The sequence below is a fragment of the Ascaphus truei genome, chromosome 9 (assembly GCF_040206685.1).
Source record: "Ascaphus truei isolate aAscTru1 chromosome 9, aAscTru1.hap1, whole genome shotgun sequence".
Taxonomy (NCBI): Eukaryota; Metazoa; Chordata; class Amphibia; order Anura; family Ascaphidae; genus Ascaphus; species Ascaphus truei.
Window position 1 is genome coordinate 70186668 of NC_134491.1, and position 27316 is coordinate 70213983.

General features: G+C 42.0%; 1 protein-coding gene and 1 long non-coding RNA gene across 2 annotated transcripts in view; both read left to right on the forward strand.

Moving 5' to 3' along the window:
- Window positions 1-27316, forward strand: part of SYCP1 (synaptonemal complex protein 1) — a 122687-nt gene that overhangs the window by 68640 nt on the left and 26731 nt on the right. The window contains exons 19-26 of the mRNA XM_075615367.1: window positions 4356-4430; window positions 11285-11362; window positions 12428-12490; window positions 19152-19214; window positions 21158-21220; window positions 22301-22417; window positions 23384-23494; window positions 26035-26127. Coding sequence (XP_075471482.1) covers window positions 4356-4430; window positions 11285-11362; window positions 12428-12490; window positions 19152-19214; window positions 21158-21220; window positions 22301-22417; window positions 23384-23494; window positions 26035-26127 — 663 coding nt within the window. The remainder of the gene's footprint in view (window positions 1-4355; window positions 4431-11284; window positions 11363-12427; window positions 12491-19151; window positions 19215-21157; window positions 21221-22300; window positions 22418-23383; window positions 23495-26034; window positions 26128-27316) is intronic.
- LOC142502332 (uncharacterized) lies at window positions 1792-3577 on the forward strand. Its single transcript, XR_012803742.1, has 3 exons — window positions 1792-1853; window positions 2067-2127; window positions 2782-3577. It is a non-coding gene; the product is annotated as an uncharacterized LOC142502332 (long non-coding RNA).

The window sequence follows — 27316 nt, forward strand, 5'->3', positions numbered from 1 at the left end:
TACTGTAGCAAAGCTGCTTGCAAGACACAGGGGAAACTTCTAAACCTGAATGCTGACAAACCCTGAGGAAAAGGTAGCAACCAGGAACAGAGAAGACTTTCCCTCCAACCACAAGGAACAGATAAGACTTTCATTTATAAGACTTGTTATATCTGCTCATTTCATGATATATGTTTGGGGGCTGGGAGACATGCTTATGTAAAGGGAGTTGTCGACTGCATAGTTTTCCCTAGAAATACTCCCAAAGTGAATAGAAGCTTTGTTTACCCCTTGTTTGGATGGTTTCCTGATGTTAAGGAAACAGGCGCAATAAAAGCCTTATTTAATTTCACCATAACAAGTCTCCCTTGCATACCTCTGAGCGTCCGCCTACACCCACCCACACTGAATGCTGCCTCTGTGATATCAGCGGTACTGTACATAGCAGACATTTCAGAGCCACACTCGCTGATCTTGATCAGAACTAATTTGTGTTCTCTTGTACTTTCAGATACTGTATCTTGTGCTTGAACAATGGATAGATCAAGCTTCTATGGACATAAGAACCTGCTTGCTACTGCTGTTCCAGAAAAAATCCTGAGAATGCGAAAGATGCCAGCTCTACCGGAGAAACCAAAAAAACAATCCTAGCAGCATCCAAAACTCCTAAGATGAAGTAACTGGGAATATCATTATGAAAGAAAAAAATAGCCAAAACCATTTCCGCTCAAGTGTTTTGGCCCAGGTTACCTTCTTCTGCACCCGGCACCCCCATTGCTCCCAGCTCCGGACCCTGCTCACCTCACCCTGTATCTAGTCCAAGCCAGTGCCAGCTCTCCTCGCACTGGACCCAGCAAAGCCCAAGTCAGTCCAGCTCACCTCACACCAGACCCAGCAAAACCCAAGCCAGTCCCAGCTCACCTCACACTGAACCCAGCTCAGCCAAACCCAGTACCAGCTCACATTGCCCTGAATCCAGCTTGGTTAGACGCATTTTTGCACTGTTGGGTGGATTTGGCACACCTTTGCCAACGCAGCCATACAGGGACAGAATGGAAGCAAAGTTGGTTTTGCAGAGGATGGAGAGGGACATTGAAGGTCTGTATTCTCGGCCCATAGCAGCAGGAGAGATCAATTCACTTGAAGGCATCCTCCCCACCCCCAAAGTCTTTATGCCATAACCTGATGTTACAGAACATCACAGACAAGGAGGACATTTTGGCTATGAACCCCCCTGTTGGAGGGAGAAACTTGCAGGAAAGCGTCATCCGAGAGCTGTTAAATGTGCCGGATTTCCAAAGCACACCTGGGCACCACAGAGGCAAAGTCCACAGATGATCTGTGGAAATGCAGTAGGTGACATCCCTCTTTCTGTTATACCAACAGAAACTCTGTCAAGATATGTAATAAACTGCGCAGGACAACCGCATCAATTTGCTGTGCTAATTTTCAAACACCATGTCAGTTTTGAGCAGTATTCCCAGTGATGCAATCAAGTAAATATTGATGGCTCGAGGGGGAATAATGTGATTCCCATCAATTTGAGGAGAGCCATTATAGACGAACTGAAGAAGCAGTTTGAAATAAACACTGCACAATTCAAGACCGTCAAAGACAGCATCAATCCAATTTTGTGGCATCAGAGGACTCTGGGCGAGAGTTTTCTGAGTGAAGAAGATGAATTTATGAACTAAATAAATAAAGTTTTACAGAAAATGCTTTTAATCTAATAAATACATTTTTACAGAAAATTTACTTAATAAACTATTTTATTGTAGTTATTGTATAATCATTTTTTTCATTCTTGTTTTTCAGGTTTGGAGGGCTGATGACAACACTGTTCGTGCAGGAAACACATTCAACGATACTGCCAGGTAATGTACTTTACTGTAAATCATGCATCAACAGTTTTCTTCTCTAAAAAAACTCACAATTATTTAACATTTGAACATGTAAAAGAGACAGCAATAAGATGTCAGTTGGCGTTTGAAGAAGATTGCATTATTGTATTATTGTAGCATTTAAAAAATGCAAAAATTCCTTTTGTAGTCATTATTTAATTCTTGTTTTCATTAATTTTTTTGTAGGTTTATCGGGCCGATGACAACATGGTGTTCATGCAGGAAACACATCCACCTATATTGTCAGGTAATATACTGTACTGTAATTCATGCATCTACAGTATTTTCTTCTCTAAAAAACAATCTCACAATAACCGTATTTGCCCGATTATAGAGCGACCCCCTAATTTCAGTACTAGCTGGAAAAAAAAAGGTTATATGCACACATACATACATACATACATAATGTGATACCATCAATGTCCTCTGGGTGCTGGAATAGGGCAGCTATGGGATTTTCCAATGAACAGAGAGTTAATCTCCCATGTTCGTGCAGGAAACATATCGAGTGATAATGTCAGGTAACGTTATGTAATTCATGCATCTATTTTTTTGTTTGTTTTTTTTTTACAATACCACTAATACCCGTACTACGCAGAAATTCAATGACATGAATATGCATTTCAACCAGGTCCAATATAAACTTCATGCACAGAACTTCAATGACACGCATGTGTTTCAATCAGGATCCATATAAACTCGCATGTGCAGAAATTCAATGACAAGCGTGTGCGTTTCAAGCAGGTTCCATAGAAACACGCATGCGCAGAAATTCAATGACACTCATTTGAGTTTCAACCAGGTCCCATAGAAACACACGCATACCACACAATGTAATTCATGCACTACACTACTATATTTCTTCTCGATTTATTAATATATAACATATCTCTTTTTACAGGTGAAAATGTCGAAGTGCCAGCCAGCCTGAAGAAGATGCCGATTGAAGAAGATTTTACATTTGGAAAAAGAGCAAACACATTTGTATTATTGTATTTTTCACAAAGTCATTTATTGTAATCTAATAAAAACCATACTTCTAAAATACTTTTTAGTCATATGAAGTTTTTAGAGGAATAAGTGATGGGTTACATTAATTACCATTACATATCATATTGTGTCATATGAAATGAACAGGAATAAGGTACAGGTTACAAAACAAACAAAAATAATAATCAGGGTCGCATACATTATCCGCGAGTCCAATGCATCAGTAAATGTTGCTACACGTAGCTCTGTAGGTGAATGTGAATTTGATGTTAGTATGACTAAGGTATTGTGAAAATATATAGGAAGTCATGAGTCCTTTTCCATTCTACTTCTACACTCCTTTACTCCAAAAATTTGAATAATGCATCAGTTATAAAGCGGGCCAGCCCAATTGGGCGGCACAGCCAGTGACCGGGGACGCGGCCTCCCCGAACCAGGTGGGCTGCAGGAGTGGCCAGGGGAGGGGCCGGGGTAAACCTGCGTCCAGGAACAAGGATCGGTCACTTGTTCCTGGCTCACAACAGATTCCCACCCATCCCTTTGTTTAGTTTAGGGATTATCAGAATCACGGGGGCCTTTGTTAACGTCTCTTTATTTTACAAAAGCCTAAGATATCGTGGCAAAAACAAAGACGGAAAGATCCAGATGGAGGGGTCATAGTTGGCCAATTTGCTTTGTCGCGGCGGCTGTTGGGGGGGGGGGTAGGTGCTCGTCCTGCCGGAAGGGGCTCGGGGCTGATAAGGCGGGTTGATGCGAGGGGGCAGGTCACCGGGACATACATCGGGGCGCCCCCCCCCCCCCCCATTGCGTTACGTAGCACCGAGCACTTCTGGCGCGGCCTGGGACAGTAGCTATTTCCAGTTGTCATTGTAAATAAACAAAGCCGCGGCCTTTATACCTCCAAAACTGTGTCCTCTCATCATTCGTTCATTACAGGTAAATAGCTTAAAGGGTAGGGGGGGAAACTCGCGCCTCCCTGGTCATGGCAGCAGCACCAGAAAAATACCCTTTTATTTCACCCACTGACTCATCTAGCCTATTACTGTGATAAGTAAGAGCCTAGGATCTCACAAATTCTCAGCGACTTTTACCCCAGCTGTCGCAGTACTTAGAAAAAAACACGTTGGAGTCACTTTCTAAACAGTAACCAACTCTAGAACAATTTCTTAAGTCTTTTTCAGACCTCATAAATAAATGAATAGAGGAGGAGCATGCCCTTATTTCAGCTGTGGTGGCTGTGTCATCTATCAGGATCGACTGAGTAGTCACATGGCCCACTGGATGTTTTAATTTTTTTCACTCCTGCCAGCACCATTGGAAATTTTGACACATGCCATTTATGGTTGCACTCCTCTGCTCTTCAATGCATACTATTGCAAAACATAAATTCCTATTTTTATGTGCTCTTAGAGCATCCATATTACACATTCTTTGCTTTTAAATCTTTTTTACATTTGCATTTTTTCTTACTATTCAAATTTGCAGGCAAGTAAAGAATCTGAAGACAGGGCTAAGAAGGAAATTGAAAATCTAGAAGATAAGAACCATCAATTAAGGCAAGTCTAGCTAGTGCCTTGTTATTTTTATTTTGCTTAAAATGTATATTATGCCTTCAAGGGCACCTACTGTACAATTTTAAGCAATTATTCAATTCAGAGCAAAACTGAGCATGACTGCTTTATTCTATTCATTATTAAGTTAACGGTTTTGGGAGTTTCCAAAAATGACAGATATTCTGGTACTAATACCAAGTATCACAAACCTAAAAATTATATAGACGTATAAAGATATTTCACGTACACCAAAATGCAAAAAGATGAATCTTTCATCCAATTAAAGGCTTTGCCAGAAATGTCATGGACTTTCTAGCTCTAAGACAAGTTATGGGTATACAGTAGTTTTAACTTGTGTTTTTTTTTAAATTATTACGTTTCTGAAATCATAAAGTGTTACATTATGTACTAAAATAGCTTATATAGTGACTATTTGCAAGTGCAATAAAGTGTATTTACATGTTTTACATTTTGCAGTGCTTGAAAAACATTTACGGTAAGTCATAAAAGTGATGACACACAAAAATATGAGGCCATATTACTAATTGATGCTATAACATAATACTAAATAGACTTTCCGGCACTGGAAGATAACTTTTGGAATAGTGCCTCTTAGTAAATATGGGCCACGGTGCCTTAAATTCTACAACTCCCAAAATGTATTTATTAATAACATTATTAGAATAGAGATTCTGCTAAATGAGGTTTAGAAAATTATACCAGTCAATAACTAATATTTGTGTTTGCAATATTTTGTAGGTCTCTCTTTTGCACTCATTTTTATTGAATTTAACTGTAAACATGTCTGGTATGGTATTTCTTCTTTGTAAACATTTAGGCCCATATTTACGAAGCACATTCTTTATTTTATCTTTTTTTATTGTTTGAATTTACAAAAAATGAGACAATTGCCGTTTTGTGTTTTACCGTTTCCACTTCAGAGGTGCTGGGACGCCCTGCTTCAGCACAGAGCAGGAAAAGGTAACAATGGGACACAAGGGGTTAATGTATATCCCCACACTCCAGCCAGGTATAAGACGGAGGTTGGTTTGATTAAAATAGTGCTCAGGGGGAAAATCATATAATGTATGAAGTATGGTAACAATGTTTTTGAATAAGGGAAAAGAGAATAGGGGTTAACCATCCCCCAAGCTTGATATGATTGAAGGAATGTCCTAATGTTCTAATTTTTTGTATGCAAACGATTAAGAGAGAGACATGTAGACTGTTATGATTTTATTAATAGTACCATGTGTGTAAATGCATAAACGGGCATGGCCCTTGTGTAGGTACCTTTAGTTATGTGAGGTGGGGGAATTTACATGACAGGCAGAGGGCAGGATACGTTAAAAGATTCACCCTGCTAGTTTATGACCCACCATTCCAGGGGACAGGTATGCATAACCGAAGGGCTGGCTTCTAAGGGACCCTGGGGAGATGCCCTCCAGGATGTATACAAAAATTAGAGCTTCAAAGGGGTTAAACAGCTGGCCAGCAACTGGGGGGATTCTTTGACCAGAACCAGATATTCTGTCACTGAGCAAAGGGGGTTTGGCCAGGCATGCTAAGCAGGGGGACGTGGGTGAATCTTGTTGCCCGGTTACCAGGACTACTGGCAATCCTGCAATAGGGCAGAATTTGGCTCCCAAGCCAAGATTGGTTCCCCATTACCCAGATAGGGTTTTGAAGGTATTATAAGCTGGTGCAGGCCATGGGGAAGGTGTTCTCTGCTGTAACATCAAGAAGGAGGGGTGGGGGTGAAGAGAAGTTTTATCACCATCACCGATTTGAACCCTGCTCAAGATTCATCAGTTCTAAGAGATCAATCTAAGTTTTTCATGAGTCCATCAGTTCCATCTTGTGTACAAATACAAAATGTGGAATTAAATGTGGAATTAAAACCTGGCGCATATATACAATGATATTGTGATTATACAAAATCAAGGTGAATAAAGGATATATGTGTTACGATCGAGTGAAGTCCTTTTTTCAGACGTGGAATGGTGAATGAAAGGGCAATAGACTCAGTCCTCAATGTACATTGAAAAAAGTTTCTCTTTTGCAGCAAACTGTTATCCTGTGATATGAGACAAAAAACAGGGACAAAACATTGCGCAGTATTGTATTTTCAGTGATGAAGTCCTACCTTATATGACTCAATAAGTTGCCCACTTACTAGATTCAGGGTAGGCAGCATGCAGTTGAGAGAATCTGTATATGTGTTCCTCCAGGTCCAGACGTTAACAGGTTAACACGAACCCCACGTGATATTCCCGGTTCCGCTGGGCACTGGAAGAAGCTCCGTCTCAGGAAATTGTGTCCTTATTCTGTTCCCGGTCTCCTGTATGTAATCTCCAGCAAGGGGTATAAAAACCAGAGGATTGCGCAATAATCTAAACAACTTTAATAGCGCCTCCAGGCTTGGTACAGAAATATACTCACAAGATTCGTGAGTTTTAAAATCAAATTAGAAACGCCCGACCCGGCTATCCCACAGCAACAAGCAGTCTCTGCGAGTCCGTGCCAGTGACCGCGTGTGTCTCGCGCTGTTCCGGTGTGGGCGTGATGACATCACCACTTTCATTTTCCGACTGGTGATTGAATGAGTGTCCAGGTCGGCGTCTCTTTAGGCTCCTCCCTACGTGGTTCGTGACGGGGAACGAAGTATAAGGGAGGACTTCATCGCTGAAAATACAATACTGCGCAATGTTTTGTCCCTGTTTTTTGTCTCATATCACAGGATAACAGTTTGCTGCAAAAGAGAAACTTTTTTCAATGTACATTGAGGACTGAGTCCTTTCATTCACCATTCCACATCTGAAAAAAGGACTTCACTCGATCGTAACACATATATCCTTTATTCACCTTGATTTTGTATAATCACAATATCATTGTATATATGCGCCAGGTTTTAATTCCACATTTTGTATTTGTATATTGTTATAGGGTTACTTTTGAGATAGTTCCCTTAGTTGAATCACCAGGCTGCTTTTTTACACATTTTTTTACACATTTTGATGCACTGCACAGTTATATATTTGGTCTAGCGCTGGTTTAGTATTTTTGTTTTTACCAGTTCCATCTTGTGTGATTCACCTGAGATTCAGTCCCATTTGAGAAGTTCAAGCTCTGAGTAAATCGTCTAAATTTCTCAGAAGATAAGTGACCAGAATTCAACAGCCAGAGGCTACAGGAAGGAGACGTAGCCTGGAATATTTTGCTGTGTGTTTGCAACCAGGAAAGATTAGTTTTGTTATGCCAGTTTCCAAAGTGTGTCTTTTTACTGTATTTTTGTGTAACATATTTGTGTGCGTTCATTAGGTGAATAAACGAAATTTATTTTTATCTCTCTGCTTGCTCAATCAATGATTCCGGTAATTAAAAGTCTTAATAAGTTGGGTCCATCGTGACACTCACTTTACAGTGCACAAAGCATATATGTACATACTTTGTTAATAAAATATACACTTTAGAAACCAAAGTGTTTCTGATATGGGAAATAAAAAGCTGCACTTTATTTTTCACTAGTCATATTCCTCTCACACTATTGCATAGACTTAGTATGGATCCTAAGAATCCTCTCACAACCTTATGTGTATGGTTGGAGCACCTCAGAACCCCTATACTGGTTCTGGGTGACGTGGGCATTTACTGGTTATCGGTAACGAGTGCTCACCATAAACAGGACAGGACCGCGAGGCTGAGGTAGGGATGTTAGTAGCCACTGGCCTACAATTGCGTAACCACGTCCGGAGTGCAGAGTAACCTGGTGACCTGGGCATTAAACCTTTGTGAGCCTGGTTACCCCCCTGCCATCACAAATACCTGTTTACCAAGACATTTAATTAATTAACCACAACCTGTCCAGCATTTAATAGCTATAGTACAATCCTGTATTGTAACTTCCCTTTTTTCTTAACTGTGAAATTATTTGAGTCCAATTGGGAGAAAGCGCTATAATAATAAAATTATTATCATTGTAAATAATTATAGGATAAACTGTTAGAAATTCTGGGCATTATTGAAATCTCTGCTCTCTGATTGGTCAAAATTGTGGGTATTATCCATTCAGTATTGGCCTGGAATTTTTGATACCTTGCCAAGTTTTCCAGCCAATCAGAGAGCTTGCATAGGAGAACACTGAGTACAAATACAAAGGGAGGACTGTGTTTGTGTATACAGAGGGGGACTGCAGTGTGTGTGTGTGTGCGCGCGTGTTTGTGTGTGTGTGTGCGCGTGCGCATGTATAAATAGGGGGCTGTAGTGTGTATAGGGGGGGCTGCAGTCTGTGCTTACAGAGGGGGAGGACTGCAGTGTGTTTGTGTGTCATGGGGGTGCTGCAGTTTGTTTGTTTGTTTGTATAGGGGGTACTGCAGTGTGTTTGTGTCTACAGAGCAGGGACTGCAGTGTGTGTGTATTATATTGATAAAAATCAATATGACTGTACAAAAGTGTTTATCTCTTTTAATAAATTGTTGTTGTTTTTTTCGACGCCTACATTTAGCCTATGTAACGGGTATTCCCCCCCCCCCCCCAATCGCAGATTTAGTGTGGGGTGAATGAGAACATACAATGTTACTCGGGTGTGGTGCATTACCTGTTGGCTCGCAGGAGGGCTGAGCTTCCGCCACGGGGAACCTGGGGCAATTATACTAGGGGTACTCACTAACAACGATGCAGCGCCTCCACCTGCGATGGCTCCCACCAGAGGGGGAGTGGTTCCTCGCAAGACAATCAATATTACCATACACAGCATATATATAATAACTGGTGACTTTACTAACAGACAAGACAACATAGAATAACAGGTGTCCCTCTCTCGAGGAGACACTTACCGCGACGTCTCGCAGGACGCTTCCCCAACACCAGGTGATCCCACCCAGTGTCCAAAGAACCCCACCCAATGTCCCGCACTCTTGCAGAGAGGCAATGGGTGACTGCGCAGTCACTATTTATACTAAGGGCCCGTTGGTGCACTTGTGTATTAGATAGTACCTGCTGAGCACTCCCGTGCTCGGATCTCCAACTGGCTTCACAAAGGATCAGTCGTGTGATGGTTCCGTCTGATCCCACACCGGACTCCTTGCACGCAGACCGCCAGTGCGGTCCCAACCTGGAAACAGTCTCTTAGGACCCCAACTTGGATCCGAACCTCTTAGCAGGAACCGCAGCGTCCGCTGTGTCCCTATCTAATCTATCCTACTGTGACAGGATCCCTAACCTAGGACCTGTCCCTACAGCACTAAGTGACACGCGCTATACTATAGGCCGTCCCTACAGCACAGCAACCTGTAATGGCTTTGGGGAAAACTCCTAGGGGTCTACAGGGGTTAATAACCTGCCCCACTCCCCTAACTCTTCCCAGCCCTGACTGTTACTAAACTAATCCCAGCGCCTGCAGCAACAAGCTGTGACCCACTGGATGTGTGCAGCCAACGTGCTACACAACAAGGTGCCTGCCTGTCAGACCTCACAGCACTGACAGCTGTGACTCTGACAAGGCAGCACTACACTAAGGGCAGCGTCCCTATCTTGGGCCTCCCTCAGCACTTACCCACTAACCTAGTGGGGAGTTGGGGCCTACCTGGGGTGTGGGTACCTATATGGGTGCAGGAGCTGCACTCGCTCCCCGCACCCTTCCTTCCCTCACAGCTCCATGACTCCAATTCACTTAACTGATAACTATCAGCACATGCAGCAACACCCTGCAACTTAACACTAAGTCTGCTGCTGCCTTTCTTCCCGTTCTGTTCCCCACCTCTCACTAATGCAAGTGACAGGGTCCCTAACCTGAGGGCTGTCCCTGGCAACACTCACTTTACTGGGGAGCTGAGCTATCTCGGGTACTGGCCTAGTACAGGGAGTCCCTGACTCCTGTACCCTACCTCCTTCCCTGGGCTGCTCTGGTCTCTGACTGACTAACGTGGCCTCAGCGCGCGAAATGTATCCACTTGCCTTCTGAGACTTCCTAAGCCCTATTGGCTCCCTGGTATCACAGGGGGCATACAGAAGCTCCTGGGACTCGTAGTCCCTACTTAGAGCCTCCCCTAATAGGCTAGGGCTTCGCGGGCTTTTTCCTCCCTCTCCTGCGCCTGCGCAAGCTCTCGGCGGCTTCCTCAATCTTCCCCTGCCTAATCTTGCCCTCGCGCGACTTCGCCCTGACTCTGGGGCTCTAACTGCGAATGCGCGACCACTGCGCATGCGTGAGCTAAGGGGCAATGGCGGTGCCCTTACCGCCCGGCTCCGGGAGCGCCGGGAGCCCTGTGACGCGCGTGCGGCCTTGGCAACCGGCCGCACGCGTCCCCGGCAACCCCCGAGCCGGGACCTGACCGCCCTCTCCCCTGCCATCGCCGGACGGAGCCGCCATTGGACGCGGCGGCCCCCGCGATCGGCAGCCAGGACAGGGGGGCACTGGCAGGCTGGGAAGACCTGGCTACATCTATAATAGTAATAATCCCCTCAGAAGAGTTGAAGGACCGAGGTGAAGCCCAGTAATGCTCTGGTCAGAGGGGATTATTACTTACAGTAAGTAGTTTACTTCAATTTTACAATGCGTGAAACTGGTCAGTCTTACAATAAAGTATTCACAACTGATTACAAGGGTTCATTCAGCAGTAGAAATGTTTGTGATAGTTTATCATATATTCATTGATAAATCCTATATTTAACCCCTTTTAAACATGACCTATTTTGCAGGGTTTAAAAACAAAACATTATAGGTTATTGAAATAAGTGCACTCTAGTTACAATTAATGCTTCTTTAAAATCGGAAAATAAACCCAAAACTATTTTAATCAATGTTGATTGGAAATTATTATGTTGTAGAATCTTCACAACTTTTTGTGTTTCTCATTCAGGAAGGAAGTTGAGTGTTTGATGGAACAACTGAAACTAAAAGGTGAAGAAGTTAGAAATCAACTGGATGAGTGTGAGCACAAGGTATTTAATACGATTTTTGGTCAATGTATTGTGTAATAACAATACATATAATGCAGCATTTTACATACAATACTATTTTGCACTCATGCGTTACAGTATGCTCCAGTTTGTTTGCAATCTAATTTTAGAGCCTGAGGCCCAGGTGAGTATGTTCAATGCACCAGCAATAAAAATATGTATTTGCTGATGGTTTGGCTCTTTTGCTATATAGAAAAGAAGGCTTAATTCAAAGGCAAATATTTGTGTACACATTTCTTTAATTTCCCTCTTTTATCTTGATCAAATTATTTTATAGGATTAATATTTTAGAGAAATATTGATGTAAAAACAGTTTTTGTGGGTCCTTTTGGGAATTCTGAATTTCTCAAAACCTGCTCACTGAATTCCTCATAACCGGCTCAGAACTGCTTTTAAATTGTTGTTGCTTGTCCTTAATTAGACTCTTAGTAAACAATAGAAAATGCATATTCAGTGAATAGCGATACAGCAGTTAGGCTTTTAGACTTCCATTTGCAAATTTATTGAATACAGGTGTTGCGCTGCCACACCTAAACCCACTCCGGCACCGTGTTTTATTCATCTGTGCTTGCAGAGTCCCAGTAAAAACACTTAATGGCCCATCATGATTAACACTACGGGGGGTTCCTGCATCTGAATGGGACTCACACTTTGTGAATCCTACCGAGTGGCACCTGTCTGTAAGAGATGTGCAGTAAGAGTGATACAGAATCAGTCACTCAACCTGTGCACCTCTAACCGGCGATTGCGCTGCTTTTATTTTATTTTAATAACAGTATTGAACGCATCCATATCTTGTGTTTTTGAAAACAGAGTATCGTGTATTGCATCTTAAAAAATACTAGGCAAGATGTAGAAATAAAAACAATTTTGTAACCGCCTATGCACAAGCTGTTACAGGTAAAAGGGCTTAATTTACCTCGATGTTCATCTGATACAAACTTTCTGCTTCTATGCCATTATATTTACACAAAAACCTTTATGTATTAAAGAACATTTACAGTTACCGATTCTGTAGTAACAATATTTAACTGTTTTTCTTGCCAGACAAGAAATATTGAAGGTGAAATCTCCAAAAGAGAAAAACAATTAAAAACATTAGAAAACAAGGTACAGTAAAAAGTCGTAATAAAATAAATCAGACTTATTCAATAAATATTTTCAAATTGTTGGTAAAGAGATTTAAGAGATTAAAGGGTTTATTCTATAAACTGAGAGTGCTATTTCGGTTCTACTGCAGGGAAAGCCCCATTGAGTTCAATGGGGCTTTTCATGCGTTATCACCAAAATGGCACTCACATAGTTTATAGATTACAGTAAGCCCCTAAAAGCAATAATTGTTCATAAGGTGTCTTCTGGTATAGCAGTGCTTTGTAAATATGAGCCTAAATGCTATGGGTATCTTAGAAAATCTAGTATATACATTAAAATATTTATTTTCATGAGGCTTTTCATAGTCTAATATCCTCTATCATTAAACCACTCAGTGCTACTGTACATGTGTTTGCAGTGCTTACTAGTGTAATGCCTTGCTGCTCTTTAAGGTACTGAAAAGGGTAATATTGTAATATTTTATGATGGTTCATTTCTATAATAAAATGATTTAGTCACAGTATACTATATGTGTGGTATAGTTAGGACATGTATTATTTACATTATTGTTTTAAGAGTCAAATTTGAAGACGGTTTACAAATGTTACAAATGTTTGCTAAATCACTTTTCAGCTAGAAAACTTTATGGGTTAGATACTTCAAGCTCTATTGTATGTATGTATATCTTTATTTATATAGCGCCATTAGTGTACATAGCGCTTCACAGTAGTACTACATGTGACAATCATATATATAACAAAAAATACAAATAACAGATCATGGGAATAAGTGCTTCAAACTTTAAAATTAACATTTAGAAAGAGGAGTCCCTCTCCGAAGAGCTTACATTCTAATTGGTAGGTAGGAAGGACGTACAGAGACAGTAGGAGGGCATTCTGGTAAGTGCGTCTGAAAGGACCAAGCTTTATGTATCAGGTGTATAGTATTAGCCGCGGAGCTACTCGTATGCTTTGTTAAGCATGTGTGTTTTAAGGTGGGTCTTAAAGGTGGACAGAGAGGGTGCTAGTCGGGAGTTGAGGGGAAGGGCATTCCAGAGGTGTGGGGCAGTCAGTGAGAAAGGTTTAAGGTGGGAGAGGGCTTTATATACAAAGGGGGTAGAGAGAAGACATCCTTGAGTGTAACACAGTCGGGATGGTGCATAACGAGAAATTAGGGCTGAAATGTAATGTTATCAGCATAGAGGTTTTATTTAAACCTAAGAGATGTGATTAGGTCACCTAGAGAGAGTGTGTACAGAGAAAAGAGGTGAGGTTCAAGGACAGAGCCCTTGGGTACCCCCACAGAGAGATCGATAGAGGAGGAGGTGTTAGCAGAAGAGACAATGAAAGTACGATGGGAGAGGTAAGAGGAGATCCAGGATAGAGCTTTGTTACAAATACCAAGAGTATGGAGGATGTGAAGGAGGAGAGGGTGGTATCAAATGCCGCAGAGAGGTCAAGTAATATGAGCAGAGTGTAATGACCTCTGTCTTTGGCAGCAAGGAGGTCATTAGTTATTTTAGTGAGGGCTGTTTCAGTGGCATGCACAGTGCGGAAGCCAGATTGTAGAGGGTCTAGGAGAGAATAGGTGTTGAGAAAGTGGCGCAGGCGAGAGAATACAAGACATTTAAGGAGTTTAGAGGCAAAAGGCAGGAGGGAGACAGGTTGATACTTAGAAAGACAGGTAGGGTCAAGTTTGCTGTTTTTGAGTAATGGTATGACTGTTGCATGTTTGAAGGAGTAGGGAAAGGTCTGGGCTACTAATGTAACATCTCCTAAATAGATAATGTCCGTTAGCATCCCTGAGTTTGCAAGTGTCTTCAAAGCTAAATATATGCAAAAAATGGCCGTTAGGACCTTCATTTTCATATGGCTAACATGATATTAGCCAGCTAACTCCGTGATAAGACAGTCCCCGGTGCCAACTGACTGTAACGCTGGCTCAGATTAGCTATGGGCTAAGAAAGATTGCACATATACTGTACAGTACCGTATTGAAATGCAATATATACCTGGCATCTGCCTTCCCAATAGAAATATGTTTATTATGAACGGTGCCTAGTAAAATAAAGGTTAAGCCTTGTCCCTGGCCCTTACCCATCCTTCCCTAGGACACACCTGGCCACCAGACCCCAGAGCTACCTACAAAGAAAAGAAGCACAGGAGCGCACCAAGCTAAAGAGGTATGTATTATACAATACTGTACAATATTGTATAATACATACCTCTTTACCTTGGTGTGCTCCTGTGCTTCTTTTCTTTGTGGTTAGTCCGCTGACGGAGTTCTCCTGCGGTGGACGTTGGTGGAGGAGGGGTGTACCTCCACGCATCAGGAGCTGCAAGAGGAAGGAGAAGATCTATTTTAAAGATTAATTTATGAAGCACGAGCGCGGATTGAAAACCATCTGACCCCGACCTACCCAGTTTGAATGTATTGTATAGCCCTTTGTACTGTGCTGTACTGAATGTACTGTGATTCTCTTATTCCTGTTGTGAAAATGTAATAAAGTATAAAAATGTGTATTGGTGCACACAATAAAGCAGAGCCAAAGTCTCTGGACATGCAGGGATGAGAAACCCTTTGTGCAGCCCGCATGTCCAGAGAAAAAGAAGAAAGTGTTGAGGGGCAGAGATCGGACTGGGGGGCATCCGCCTGAAAAGAGGAGTAAATGCTTGCCTCCCCAGCCAGAGCAGCACCAGCCCAGCGGGAGATATCCTGTCGGGCTAGGGGAAGCCGTTTTCAAGTCCCTCTGGTAGGTGCTGATCCCATTAGTCTGTTTGTATTTCCCTCCACAAGCCCTTTAACTCTCTAAACCCACCATCAGCCCTGATTGGCTGATGCAGGTGAGCCTTCTCCTCCTGATTGGTCCGTGAGCAGCATCCGGGCTGTAATTGGTCGCCAGCCCCTCTACGCGCGCATGCAGATCTTGCAGGTTCTGGCTCTGCCCCCTGCTCTGGCGCTCAGCAGTTGCGCTTGTCCAGCCTCCCCTCTGTATCGCGCCCCGGTCTCCGTCCCCGCCCCGCTGATGGACAGGACCGGCATGGGAGAGTCTTGCACACTGGACTCCGCCCCCTGACCTCTGTGACGCGCGTGGGTCAGCGCGCGCTCAGTCCCGCCTCCCTTCCTGATCAGGCTGCATCATAGGGCACACCTGTGTGCACAAGCAGCCTATGGGATTCGGTTTCCTGGTTCCACCCTGCCTCTTCATTGGAGGATCTCCCCTTATATACCCTCTTGCTCCAGACACTCATTGCTGAGCATAGTCTTGTGTGACGCTGTGCCTTGCTGCATTCAGTTCCTGTTATCTTGTCTTGCCTTGCCTGTTATCCTGCCGTTGCCTGACCCTGCTTCTCACCTTGGACTCCGCACCTCTCCTCATCCGGCTACGAACGACCATTCTCCTGTCTCCAGTCCTGACCTTGGCTAGTATCCCGACGATCCGCAACTCTCCTCTCCTGATTCGACAAGTACCCTCTACTACTCTCACATCTATAATCCTGACCTGGCTTGCCCGACCAATCTACATCCTAGGCATGCCCGCGTTGCTGTGGGATGGCGTTACTCAATTCCCTACCTCACACCGTTGTCGTGCTTCGTTTGTGGTGAGCTACACGTTACAAATACCCATGCTTATCCAATGGGACTGCTGCTACTCGCTCTCTCAAGGAACATTCCAGACCCTCTAACCTGACACATCTGCACCTGTGTTCCACCTGTCAGCCTGCCTATATAAATTTCCCCTTCCTGTCTTGCAGTGTGTAACGGAGTGCCCAGCATAAACAAGGCGTGACCGCGAGGCCGAGATGGGGATAGATATATAACGCCACCCACAGCCGCGTGGGCGCGTCTGGAGTGTAGATTGGTCGAGGTAGCCGGGTCGGGTTTGGAGAAGTAAGGATAGTCAAAGATACTTGCCGAGTACGGGGTTGGGGAGGTGCGGATCGTTGCAGGTACTATAGCCGATGTCAGGATTGTAGAGGTGTGGATCGTCAAGGTACTTTGCCGAGGTCAAGGTTGGAGAGATACGGATCGTCGTTTGTAGCCAGGGTCAGGAATATAGAAGAGCGGAGTCCAGAGAGATAGCCGAAGTGAAGAACAGAGAGCTAGGAACCAAGCAGCAAGACAAGACTGTGGAGGCAAGGGTAGCAGTGAACACTTTGCAACAAAGGTTTATGCTCTGTCGATGTGTCAGAGGGCAAGCTGAGCATATAAGGAAAACAGGAGCCAATGAGTAGGCAGCAGAGTGGAGGCGCGTCAGCAGCGCCAGCTGCGATTGGGAGATCCGATGCAGGAGACAGGTGTGGGGAGGATCCCTGATGATGACTGATGATGTGGTACTTGCGTGCGCTGAGCGCGTGCCGCGTGTCGATGACATCAGCGCATGGATGCAACCTGGAGATGGGCCAGAAGACTAAGTATTTACCTCCGCGCGGGATGCGCACATGTCCGTAGTAACGCGGCTGGTTGTGGCTGGCGCACATGACGTACAGCAGGAGGTGTGCTGAGGGTGGCGCGGTTCATGGATCCTTACACAGTGCCTGTTTTACTGGTTCCTCCAGCTTGTGCTAGGTTCCTGTGTTTGCTGCAACTAATACTGTTCTTTTTCTGTCTCCTCACTGCCGACTTCTGCTTGTGATCTCGACCATGCTATCTGCCGCCTGCCTCCGACCTCTGCTTGTGACCTCGACCATGTGATCTGCCGCCTACCTCTGACCTCTGCTTGTGACCCCGACTGCGCTCCCTGCTGTTGCTGCCACAGGGATCCACTCCAGCCATTGCTCAACCCTTAACAGGCACTGTCATAAATCTACTGTGAGCGAATCTCATTCATACCACACACACACATTCTTACACACAAAATGGACAATAAAGACATAACAGAACAGACAAAATGGAAACAGAACATCACCATAAATTCTTCTCCAGAGACTCCTCCAGCCTATTTCAGTAATATATTATCCATTTAAACCATATATTCATTTCAGCAATCTTATTTCATCAAAGCCAAAGTGGCTCACTTCAGAACCCTGGACAAAGCCAAATAATTTTCTGGTACATGGCGTTAGGTGCGGGAAGCACCTAAAACCAGGTATGGCCATGACCTAAATAAAAATGCGTTCATTCCCACGGTGACTTTAACGGACTGCTGTGCATAGGCGTTGAGGTGGTCCACACCTCTTTTGCATTGAATTTGCACTAACTACCATATAGGAGATGTGTACAGAGGTTTATAGAACAGAGGTTTATAGAACGTATAGAGACATTTTTATAGAGAAAATAGGCTTTTATTAGCTGGCGGGTGTGACAGGGTGAATAAACGTCACCAACCCTATGCCTGGCAGACCTATGTTTAGGTCTGCAGTTCAGCAGTGACCGGGTTAACATTCAGCTGGGAAGGTCTTGTCAATTAGTCTGGTCCCAGCTGCCTCATCAAGGAGCTTTAAAAACCCCAGGCTGCACACACATGCAGCCTGTCTGAACCAGTGAGATACTGACATGCTGAGGGAGAACTACTGTACTGCTAAAGTGTGTCTTCACTATGCTATTTTGATGTACTGTTACGCTGGAATCTGAACAGTCCTTGTTGGGAAAAGGGCCAAACTCTGCTCAGGACTTATTTTCTGTTTGTTCTATATGCTGAAAAGAAGCTGTTTTTGTTTTTGTGTGCCATATTTTTAAGGCTCAATAAATAAGCCTTTTCAAGAAACCCACGTGTGGTTGCATGTACCCTGCAACAGCGGGTTTAAACAACAAAAACACAGTATGGTTCAGCAAAACAGGATTAAAGGAAAAACAAACAACACAGGACCAACTCTCCTAGGAAGCAGTGACAAGACCACACAATACACCCTATCTATGGGTTGGGGGGGCTAGGCCCCTTACCAACAACAGTCAGATAAACAGTTCACAGGTGGAGGTCCATTATCATTGGGCCCCGGCTTCCTCCAGTCTGGCTGGGCGGGGAGAACACTATCCCAGTGCAGGCTTCTATCCACAGCGATCCAGTAACTTCCTGGGTCAGAGAGAAATAGTCCCTGCGTGATTTCTTCAGTAGTTCAGGGAGTTTCCTTGGACTAGAGTTTCTGCCGCAGTGAATGCTGCAGGCTTTTTAAAGTCCTTTTATGAAACAGATGAGCAGGCAATTAAGGCAGTCCTCTGGCTTTAACCTGCTCAGTGCGGTCTCAGGATCTGTCAATAGGTATTATGTGACAGGAGATTCGCCCTGTTACAGACCGTTTAAATTAACAACAGGTCATATTACTTGTAATACAGCACATAACGCAGCATTAGTGAGCTTTGGAAGATCCCTTTTACCATTTAATGAGACGTTAACTGAAGTTAACGCTTCGTTAAGTCATTACGGACTTCTGAGAATCTACCCCTAGGTACTTCGTATATATAATATTGTTCATTTGTTTGATAAAGAGGGGTTGAACACTCATGAATTTGAAGTGTCTTTGTATAGTGAGTAAAAATAAATACAATGGTCTTTATTGTAATATCAATATGATGATTATCATTACTTGGTTTGAGTTTGATGGCATATGCTTTTAATACATGAGTAAGAACCGGACTGGTAATGTATCAAATTGAAGAACTGAGCCTGTGTTATAAGTAACACATTATAAAATGCAGTTTATCAAAAAAGACATAATAACATTTATTTTTCTATTTTTAGCTGAGCAGTTTGAAGAAACAAGTAGAAAATAAAAACAAATCAATTGAAGAGTTACAGCAGGAAGTATGTTTCACAAAATATTTTATAAATACTTCCCATTGTATCGTAAAAGGTAGTTAAAAAAACGTACATTTCAGATGTGTTCTTTCAAAATTAAACATGCTACTAATCAATGATATGCTGATGTTTCTGAACATCATAAAGTTTGAAGAATGCATGTGATGATAACCTTTTAGCAAAGAAAGAAACAAAAAATATAACCTAGCACCCTTAGGATCTTTACGTAAACTTCTTCCAAGAACCAAGGCATTATTCATAACAGTCCTTTATAGCTGCTAAGCTAATACATATTGGAACCTCTCAACACTCTCCTTAAAATTTCACTGTTGCAGGGTACCTTTAGTCTTTTTTAACACTATCCTATAGCTTTTCACTATTTCCAAATCAAACTCACAATGCTCTGTAGTAGCTTTTATAGATGCTTGTTTAATTCAAGGGGATCTCAGCCGTATGAGTTTCACCTAAATCTTGACCTGGATTCCTATAGCATTGAATACCCGGTCTTGATTCCCACTTGTTTGTATGCCAATCGCTAAGAAATGTCTTTAGTGTTCGAAAAATCATTTGTGGGTTCTCTCTAACCCAGTAGTGGACAAAGTATGTTCGTAGTAGTGGGCCATGTCTCATCACTGGTAGGGACCCGCTCCTCGGGCCGTACCTGTAGTGTAGGTGATGTAGGCAGTGTCAGTGGAGGCAGCAGCATGGCGAGAGCCCACCCAGGTGATCCTAACATGGAAGTCGGCCCAACTTGTGTAATCACCGCTGGGGTTGGCTCCTGCTGTCGCGTAAGGACCTGAGTCAGACTCATCTACGGTACAGGTATGGCCTGGGATGGGGAGAGAAGGGGTTTAAGAGTGAGAGAGAATAGAGAAGAATGAGGGGGAGAAGGTGGAGAAGAGAGAAAGGGGAGAAGAGTGAGACGAGAGGGGGAGGAGAGTAAGGGGGGGTGAGGGAGGGAGAAAAGCGAGATGGGAGAAGAATGAGAAAGATGGGGTAGAGTGAGAGAGAAGGAAGAAGAGAGGGAGAGAGGGGAGGAAGAAATGAGAGAAATGGGCAAGAAAAGTTTGAGAGAGGAGAGGAGGGGAAGTGAGAGAGGGGAGAAGTGTGAGATTTAGGGAGTAGAGAGAAAGGCGAGTTTGAGAGAGGGGGGCAAGGGAGAGGAATATGAGAGACAGGGGGAGGGTAGTGAGAGAGAAAAGGGAGACAAGTGAGACATGGGAGAAGAGTGAAAGAGGGGGGAAAGTGTGAGAGAGAGAAGGGAGGCGAATGAGAAAGGGGGAGAGGAGTGAGAGAGGGAGGAAGAGAGAGGATTGAGAAGTAAGAGGGGGCAGAAGAGTGAGAGGAAGGAGGAGAATCTAGTATGAGGGAGAGGGGGATAAAGAAAGGAGGAGAGAAGAGAGAGATGGGGGGAGAAGAGTGGGAGAATGGGGGAGAAGAGAGATGGGGAAGGAGGATTAAAAGAAGAGGGATCAGGATTAAGAGATGGGGAAAGTGATAGAAAGGAGAGTGACAGCGAGAAGGGGAGACAGAGAGTGGGGTCGGGTAAGAGAGATAGATTCTACATTAAGTGTGTGGCCAGCGAAGCTTACAGTACCAACGCTTGTCAAGTGTCCCTCCATCCAAAATAATTGCCCACCCCTTCTCTAACCCATCACAATGCTTTTTGAGAATTACAAAATAGTCAGATTTCTACTATTTCTTTAATCTATTGTACTAATTTACTGGATTTTCAAATGTAGTAATTAGCTTCTTCTACTGTTATACGGCATCAAATAATAATAATAATAATAAAAAATCTTATTTACTATGAATCACAAGAAAGAGCATACCTTCCCCAGACATAATTAGCAAAAAGATCTGCCGCCTGAAATCTACAGGTACATTTTACCTTTTATAAATAACAGCCATACACTTAACTCACAGATAACTTTCTGTTTTTCCTCTAGAATAAGTGTCTGAAAAAGAAAATTACAGGAGAAAGCAAGCAGTGTAGTCTTCTTGAAGCAGAGGTTTGTTTTTCACATTCCATTTTTGGGGTAATTATACAAAATATATTATATAAAATGGACACACGAAAGCTGTACATGTAAATTCTAGCTTTCATTAGGTCATGCAATAGAAACTTTTTTCAGGTTTCAAGTATTGTAATTGGATGGACTTTGAAATATATCGCAACATGAATGAAACCAACAAATATTTAGGGACACTTACTTACGTAATACTTGTGTTTAAGCAATATTTAAATTGGATTATTGAAGCAGTTAAACTGCTTTCTTTATCTGTCACTCTCTCTCACACACTAGCCTCTTTTTGTGACTACATGTATGCTCTCATTTCCTTTGTCATTTTCTGTATTCCAGTGTTTGTCTCTGCTATGACTCTGAACCCCTATCTTAAACCTCCTAGGCCCCCACGGTTTAGAAACATTGTGTGGCAAGGTGGCCTCACAGTGGGGCCAGGAAGAGTCCCAAACAGTGGTTAAGGTTTTAACTTCAGTGGTTTCTTTTTCCATAGTCAGACAATTAATAGGCAAACTGTCCCTTTAAGGAAAACAAACCATAAAATAAAACGCTACTCCCCTTGGGAGATTAACTATACAGTAGGTCCCTAGCTATCCCCCTGGGTAGCTAACCTACTTCCAGGTCAAACAATATTATGCAAACATCTGGCATGAAAATATAAAAGTTTGTATCTGTGTTTGGGGAGCTCTGCCCCAAGAGTGTCCAAGTAATCCCTTCTGGATACTGCAACAGCAGCTTTAATTCCTTTGCAGGGTTGGGTGGCTGGTTCCTTGTAGACAGGGCTGCGTCCAGCAGGTTTGTCTCAGTTCATGGCAATCCTCTATCTGGGGGATCAGAGCCTCCGGCGTACTTCCTGGTTTTGAAAAGGCTCTCCATTTCCTGCTCAGGTCTGGCACCTTATACAGCTCCCTGACAGGTGTCTTAACCCAGCTCTTATTGCCCAGGTATCTTTGAGTAGGTTAACCCTCTGACTTCTTGTTTCAGCCATCAAAGGTATGTTCCCAGTCATAATTTTCAACGAATGACTTCACCCTGTCACACAATGCTATACATTTTATTTTTTCAAAGGTGGAGCAACTACATATAAGGCTTGAAGATGCTAGAATGCAGGTAGAACAAACTGTCAGCAATAAGCAAAAGGAGATAGAGGACATTCAGTTAAGAGAACAAAGTCTTCATGAAGAGGTATTGTTGCAAAAAGTCAAGCGTAGAATGCTAAATGTTAGGTTAAAATATCAATCGTTAATGGCTGTTAATGGATTTTGCATTTTAGTAAATCTACCTGAGAACTGAAGTAATTTGTAATTTCTATACTTAGCCGAAAACTGTTACTTCTTGTTAGCTGAATCCAAGCCTGTTCTGTATGTGTAGGATTTTCTTTCGGCAGTCTTCAAAAATTAAAATGAATATTGAAATATAAAACCACTATAAAGTTCAAAATAATAAAGGCAGATTATCATTATTATTGTTGTACATACCCATACCTATAAAATCATTTTTCATGTTTAAAGTAGGCACATGTATTTTATTTGAATATTGTATGTTCGCACTACAGTAGCTCATGGTATTTATTTATTACATCTGAACACTATGCAAATCCCCTTGTTTCTCCCTTCTATGTGCACTTAAACATGTGATCCATAACAATTCACAATCTATGATTTATTCCATTCAAACAATTAAATTGTAAATGACAATGTAAGGAAGAATTTCATTATAGAAGTTAATTATTACCTTGAGTAAGAGTGACACTACAGTTAACTAAATTAATTGAACAAGGGAGTGGTAGTAAGTATCACTGATATCAAGCACCACTGATACCATAAGTAACATAATATTGTTTTTCAACAGGGGTTCCTATGAACCCTACGGTTCCCTGGGCATCCCTAAAGGGTTCCCTGCAATTTTCTGGTCAGTTGGAAATTGTATCAAATACAGAAGAATTTACAATGCATCTGATCTCAGATGCCCTGTTAGAACAGTTTGGGGTTCCTCAGAATTTCACAAAATAATTATAGGGTTACTTAACCAAAAAAAAAGTTTAAAAAAAACACCGAACTAATACATAATTTCCTTTAAATAAATCACTTTCCGATGTGAATCATTTTCCTTTTTTGAGAAGTTTAAAAAAAATGTTTCTTTTTTTTCTAGGTTGAAAGATTAAAGTTAACAGCTGAAGTAGCACTGAAATCACAGCAAGAAACTGATATTCGGTGTCAGCACAAGATTGCTGAAATGGTCGCATTGATGGAAAAACATAAGGTGAAGCTTTTTTTGTCCTAATCGATAATAATGAATACATCTTACTAAAATTTCTCTTAAAATATTGGTCTACAATTTATAGCCCACATTTCATTCAATTTATTGTATGCCATGAGTGCAGTTATTTTGTTAACATGTAATATGGTGAGGAGCTTATGTTTATGTCAGTTGCCAGTGCAAATATCAGATTTTGGGTGTACTGTATATAAACTTACTCTGATATGGACAATTGCTAGGCCAGTTAATGAATGCCTGGTCGACCAATAAGAAATGAGCTTACTGTACATATCAGTCTACATACTATATGTATATATATGTATACCAATTGTGTTGGTGGGTGTTGAAATATCGAATATTTATTTTGAATTATTAAGCTCGGCTAACTATATATATATCCTTTGCATCTCCCAAGTCCTTGCTTAAAAGCTGTGTTTAAAGCAGCATGCATTGGCTAAGGGTTGCTCATGTAATGTGAGCATGAGATAAAAAGTGGCACTGTGTGCTCATTTGCATGTCATTTCCCAGAATCCCTTGCTGCAGTGGAAGTGCTGTTTGCTGGGTGATAATGGTGAAAGACAGGGTTGCAGACCTGTCTAAGACATGCAAATGAATATACAGGAATATTTATAGTTGCTTTATGCTTTACTGTGGAGGGTTTTAGTCACTTTTTTTACCCACCATAACCGTAATAGTGGTGATATATATATATATATATATATATATATATATATATATATATATATATATATATATATATATATATATATATATATATATATATATATATATATATATATATATATATATATATATATATACCTGTCTAAGACATGCAAATGAATATACAGGAATATTTTCAGTTGCTATATGCTTTACTGTGGAGGGTTTTAGTCACTTTTTTTTACCCACCATAACCTTAATAGTGGTGGTGATTACCTACTCTTATCTCATTTGAGCAAATGTCAGCAAGCCAACCTCACACTGATGATACCCATCAAGGTTGAAACATGTCTGTGAGTGGGTTAACTGACTTTGCTCATTTGCATGTCATTTCCCAGAATCCCTTGCTGCAGTGGAAGTGCTGTTTGCTGGGTGATAATGGTGAAAGACAGGGTTGCAGACCTGTCTAAGACATGCAAATGAATATACAGGAATATTTATAGTTGCTTTATGCTTTACTGTGGAGGGTTTTAGTCACTTTTTTTACCCACCATAACCGTAATAGTGGTGGTATATATATATATATATATACCTGTCTAAGACATGCAAATCCATATACAGGAATATTTACAGTTGCTTTATGCTTTACTGTGGAGGGTTTTAGTCACTTTTTTTACCCACCATAACCGTAATAGTGGTGATATATATATATATATATATATATATATATATATATATATATATATATATATATATATATATATATATATATATATATATATATATATATATATATATATATATATACCTGTCTAAGACATGCAAATGAATATACAGGAATATTTTCAGTTGCTATATGCTTTACTGTGGAGGGTTTTAGTCACTTTTTTTTACCCACCATAACCTTAATAGTGGTGGTGATTACCTACTCTTATCTCATTTGAGCAAATGTCAGCAAGCCAACCTCACACTGATGATACCCATCAAGGTTGAAACATGTCTGTGAGTGGGTTAACTGACTTTGCTCATTTGCATGTCATTTCCCAGAATCCCTTGCTGCAGTGGAAGTGCTGTTTGCTGGGTGATAATGGTGAAAGACAGGATTGCAGACCTGTCTAAGACATGCAAATGAATATACAGGAATATTTACAGTTGATATATATATATATATATATATATATATATATATATTATTAAGCTCGGCTAACTATATATATATATATATATATATATATATATATATATATATATATATATAGTTAGCCGAGCTTAATAATCCAAAACAAATATTCGATATTTCAACACCCAACACAATTGGTATACACTCCCCCTCCACCCACACCTTTTGTAAAGCACTGTAGTATACACTGTGGGCGCTTTATAAATTTATATATTTATAAATGTATATTCACACACACACACACACACACACACACACACACACACACACACACACACACACACACACACACACACACACACACACACACACACACACACACACACACACACACACACACACACACACACATACATACGCTTACATCACAAACATTCAGGGATCATTTAACACCCAAAGTCATAAATCGCATACTGCACTGGGGGGAGGGATAGGTTTCACCCACACATAACTTTCTAGTTTGTTTTAAAGTAAAACTTCTCTTGTTTTATCCATTGTAACATCACCCGAAGAAGAGATCAGTGTATCTCAAAAGCACTCACAAAAAGAAGCATTTTGTTAGCCACAGAATATTATTGAGTATTTGTTTTTGATTATATACTGTATGCGTTATATATATATAACGTTATATATATATATATATATATATAATCAAAAACAAATACTCATATATTGTGTGTGTGTTTTCTGTTTCTTTTAGCACCAGTATGATAAAATGGTTGAAGAAAAGGACACAGAACTGGATCTGTTCAGGTCAAGGGAGCAAGAGATAACTTCTGCAAAAGCTTTCCTGGTAAGATAGAAGCATGGATTCAATTAAACCAGCTGGGTAACTTGTTTTTGAAAATGTTCATTTGTTTTTATGAATGTGTCAGTTCTCTCCAGCATTGTGAAGGTAGTATTTCATCCATAAAGTTACTTCTTAAATTTTTTCTCGAAACAATTTCCCCCCTGATTTCATTTGAAGCAATAACATAACCTTAGATCAGGGTCGCCGACAGAGGGGGAGAGCCGTCTGGTGGTTGCGGGGGGGCCTGGCTGGCCGTCGCTGAAAATTGGGACCAGGCAGAGATTGTCCTTGCTGCCGAGCCTCTGTTGTCTGCCGAGCCCCAGCTCTTTCCTCCCCCCTGCTGCAGGCCACTCTACCCTGCTGTGCTAGAAGTTGGGCCCGCCCGGAAATCGGGCCCAACTTCTGCATATGCCCATGGGAGAGGAGCCCCCACCAAGGTAAGGTGTGTGTATGTTGTGTATTGGGGGTTATTATGTGTATGGTGTGGAGGGGTTATTGTGTGAATTGGGGAGGGAATTAATGTGTATTGGGAGTGAGGTTATATGTATTCAGGGGTTATGTGTATTGTGGAGGATGGGCTATGTGTATTAGGCAAGGGCGGCTATTATGTGTATTGGGTGAGGGTTATTAAGTGTGGCGGGAGGAGGAAAGTGGGGTAAGAGTAGAGAGAGGTAGGGGCGTGGAAAAGACAGTGGGTGTTGGGGCGAGACAGGTGGAGGCGTAAAAGCAGAAGAGAGATGAGGGTGTGAGAGAGAGAGATGAGGGTGTGAGGTGGAGAGAGAGGTGGGGGCGTGAAGGGAAGAGAGAGATCTGGAGGAGAGAGAAAGAGGGGGCCCAATGGAAACTCTAGTCCTGAACCTCGGAAAAGCTGTCTGTGGCCCTACCTTAGATGTAGAAAGGATATTGTGATTCATTGAAGGTGTCCTATCTGTTCTTATAAAGTACATCCATCATTCTCACTGTATTAAATTGTACAGGTACTGGATTCCTTATCTTTCTTTCAAGGCTCTACACCAGGGGTGCGCAAAGTTTCTGCGCTACGTCCCCCTGCCTGCCAGCCCCAGTGTTCGAGCCCCCCCCCCCCGTCCTTCCTGTGAACCGGCGTCAAATGACGCCACGGGTCAAGTGACGTCACGTGACCCTGCAGCGTCATTTGACGTGCGTTACCATGGCGACAGAAGCCAGCTTAATC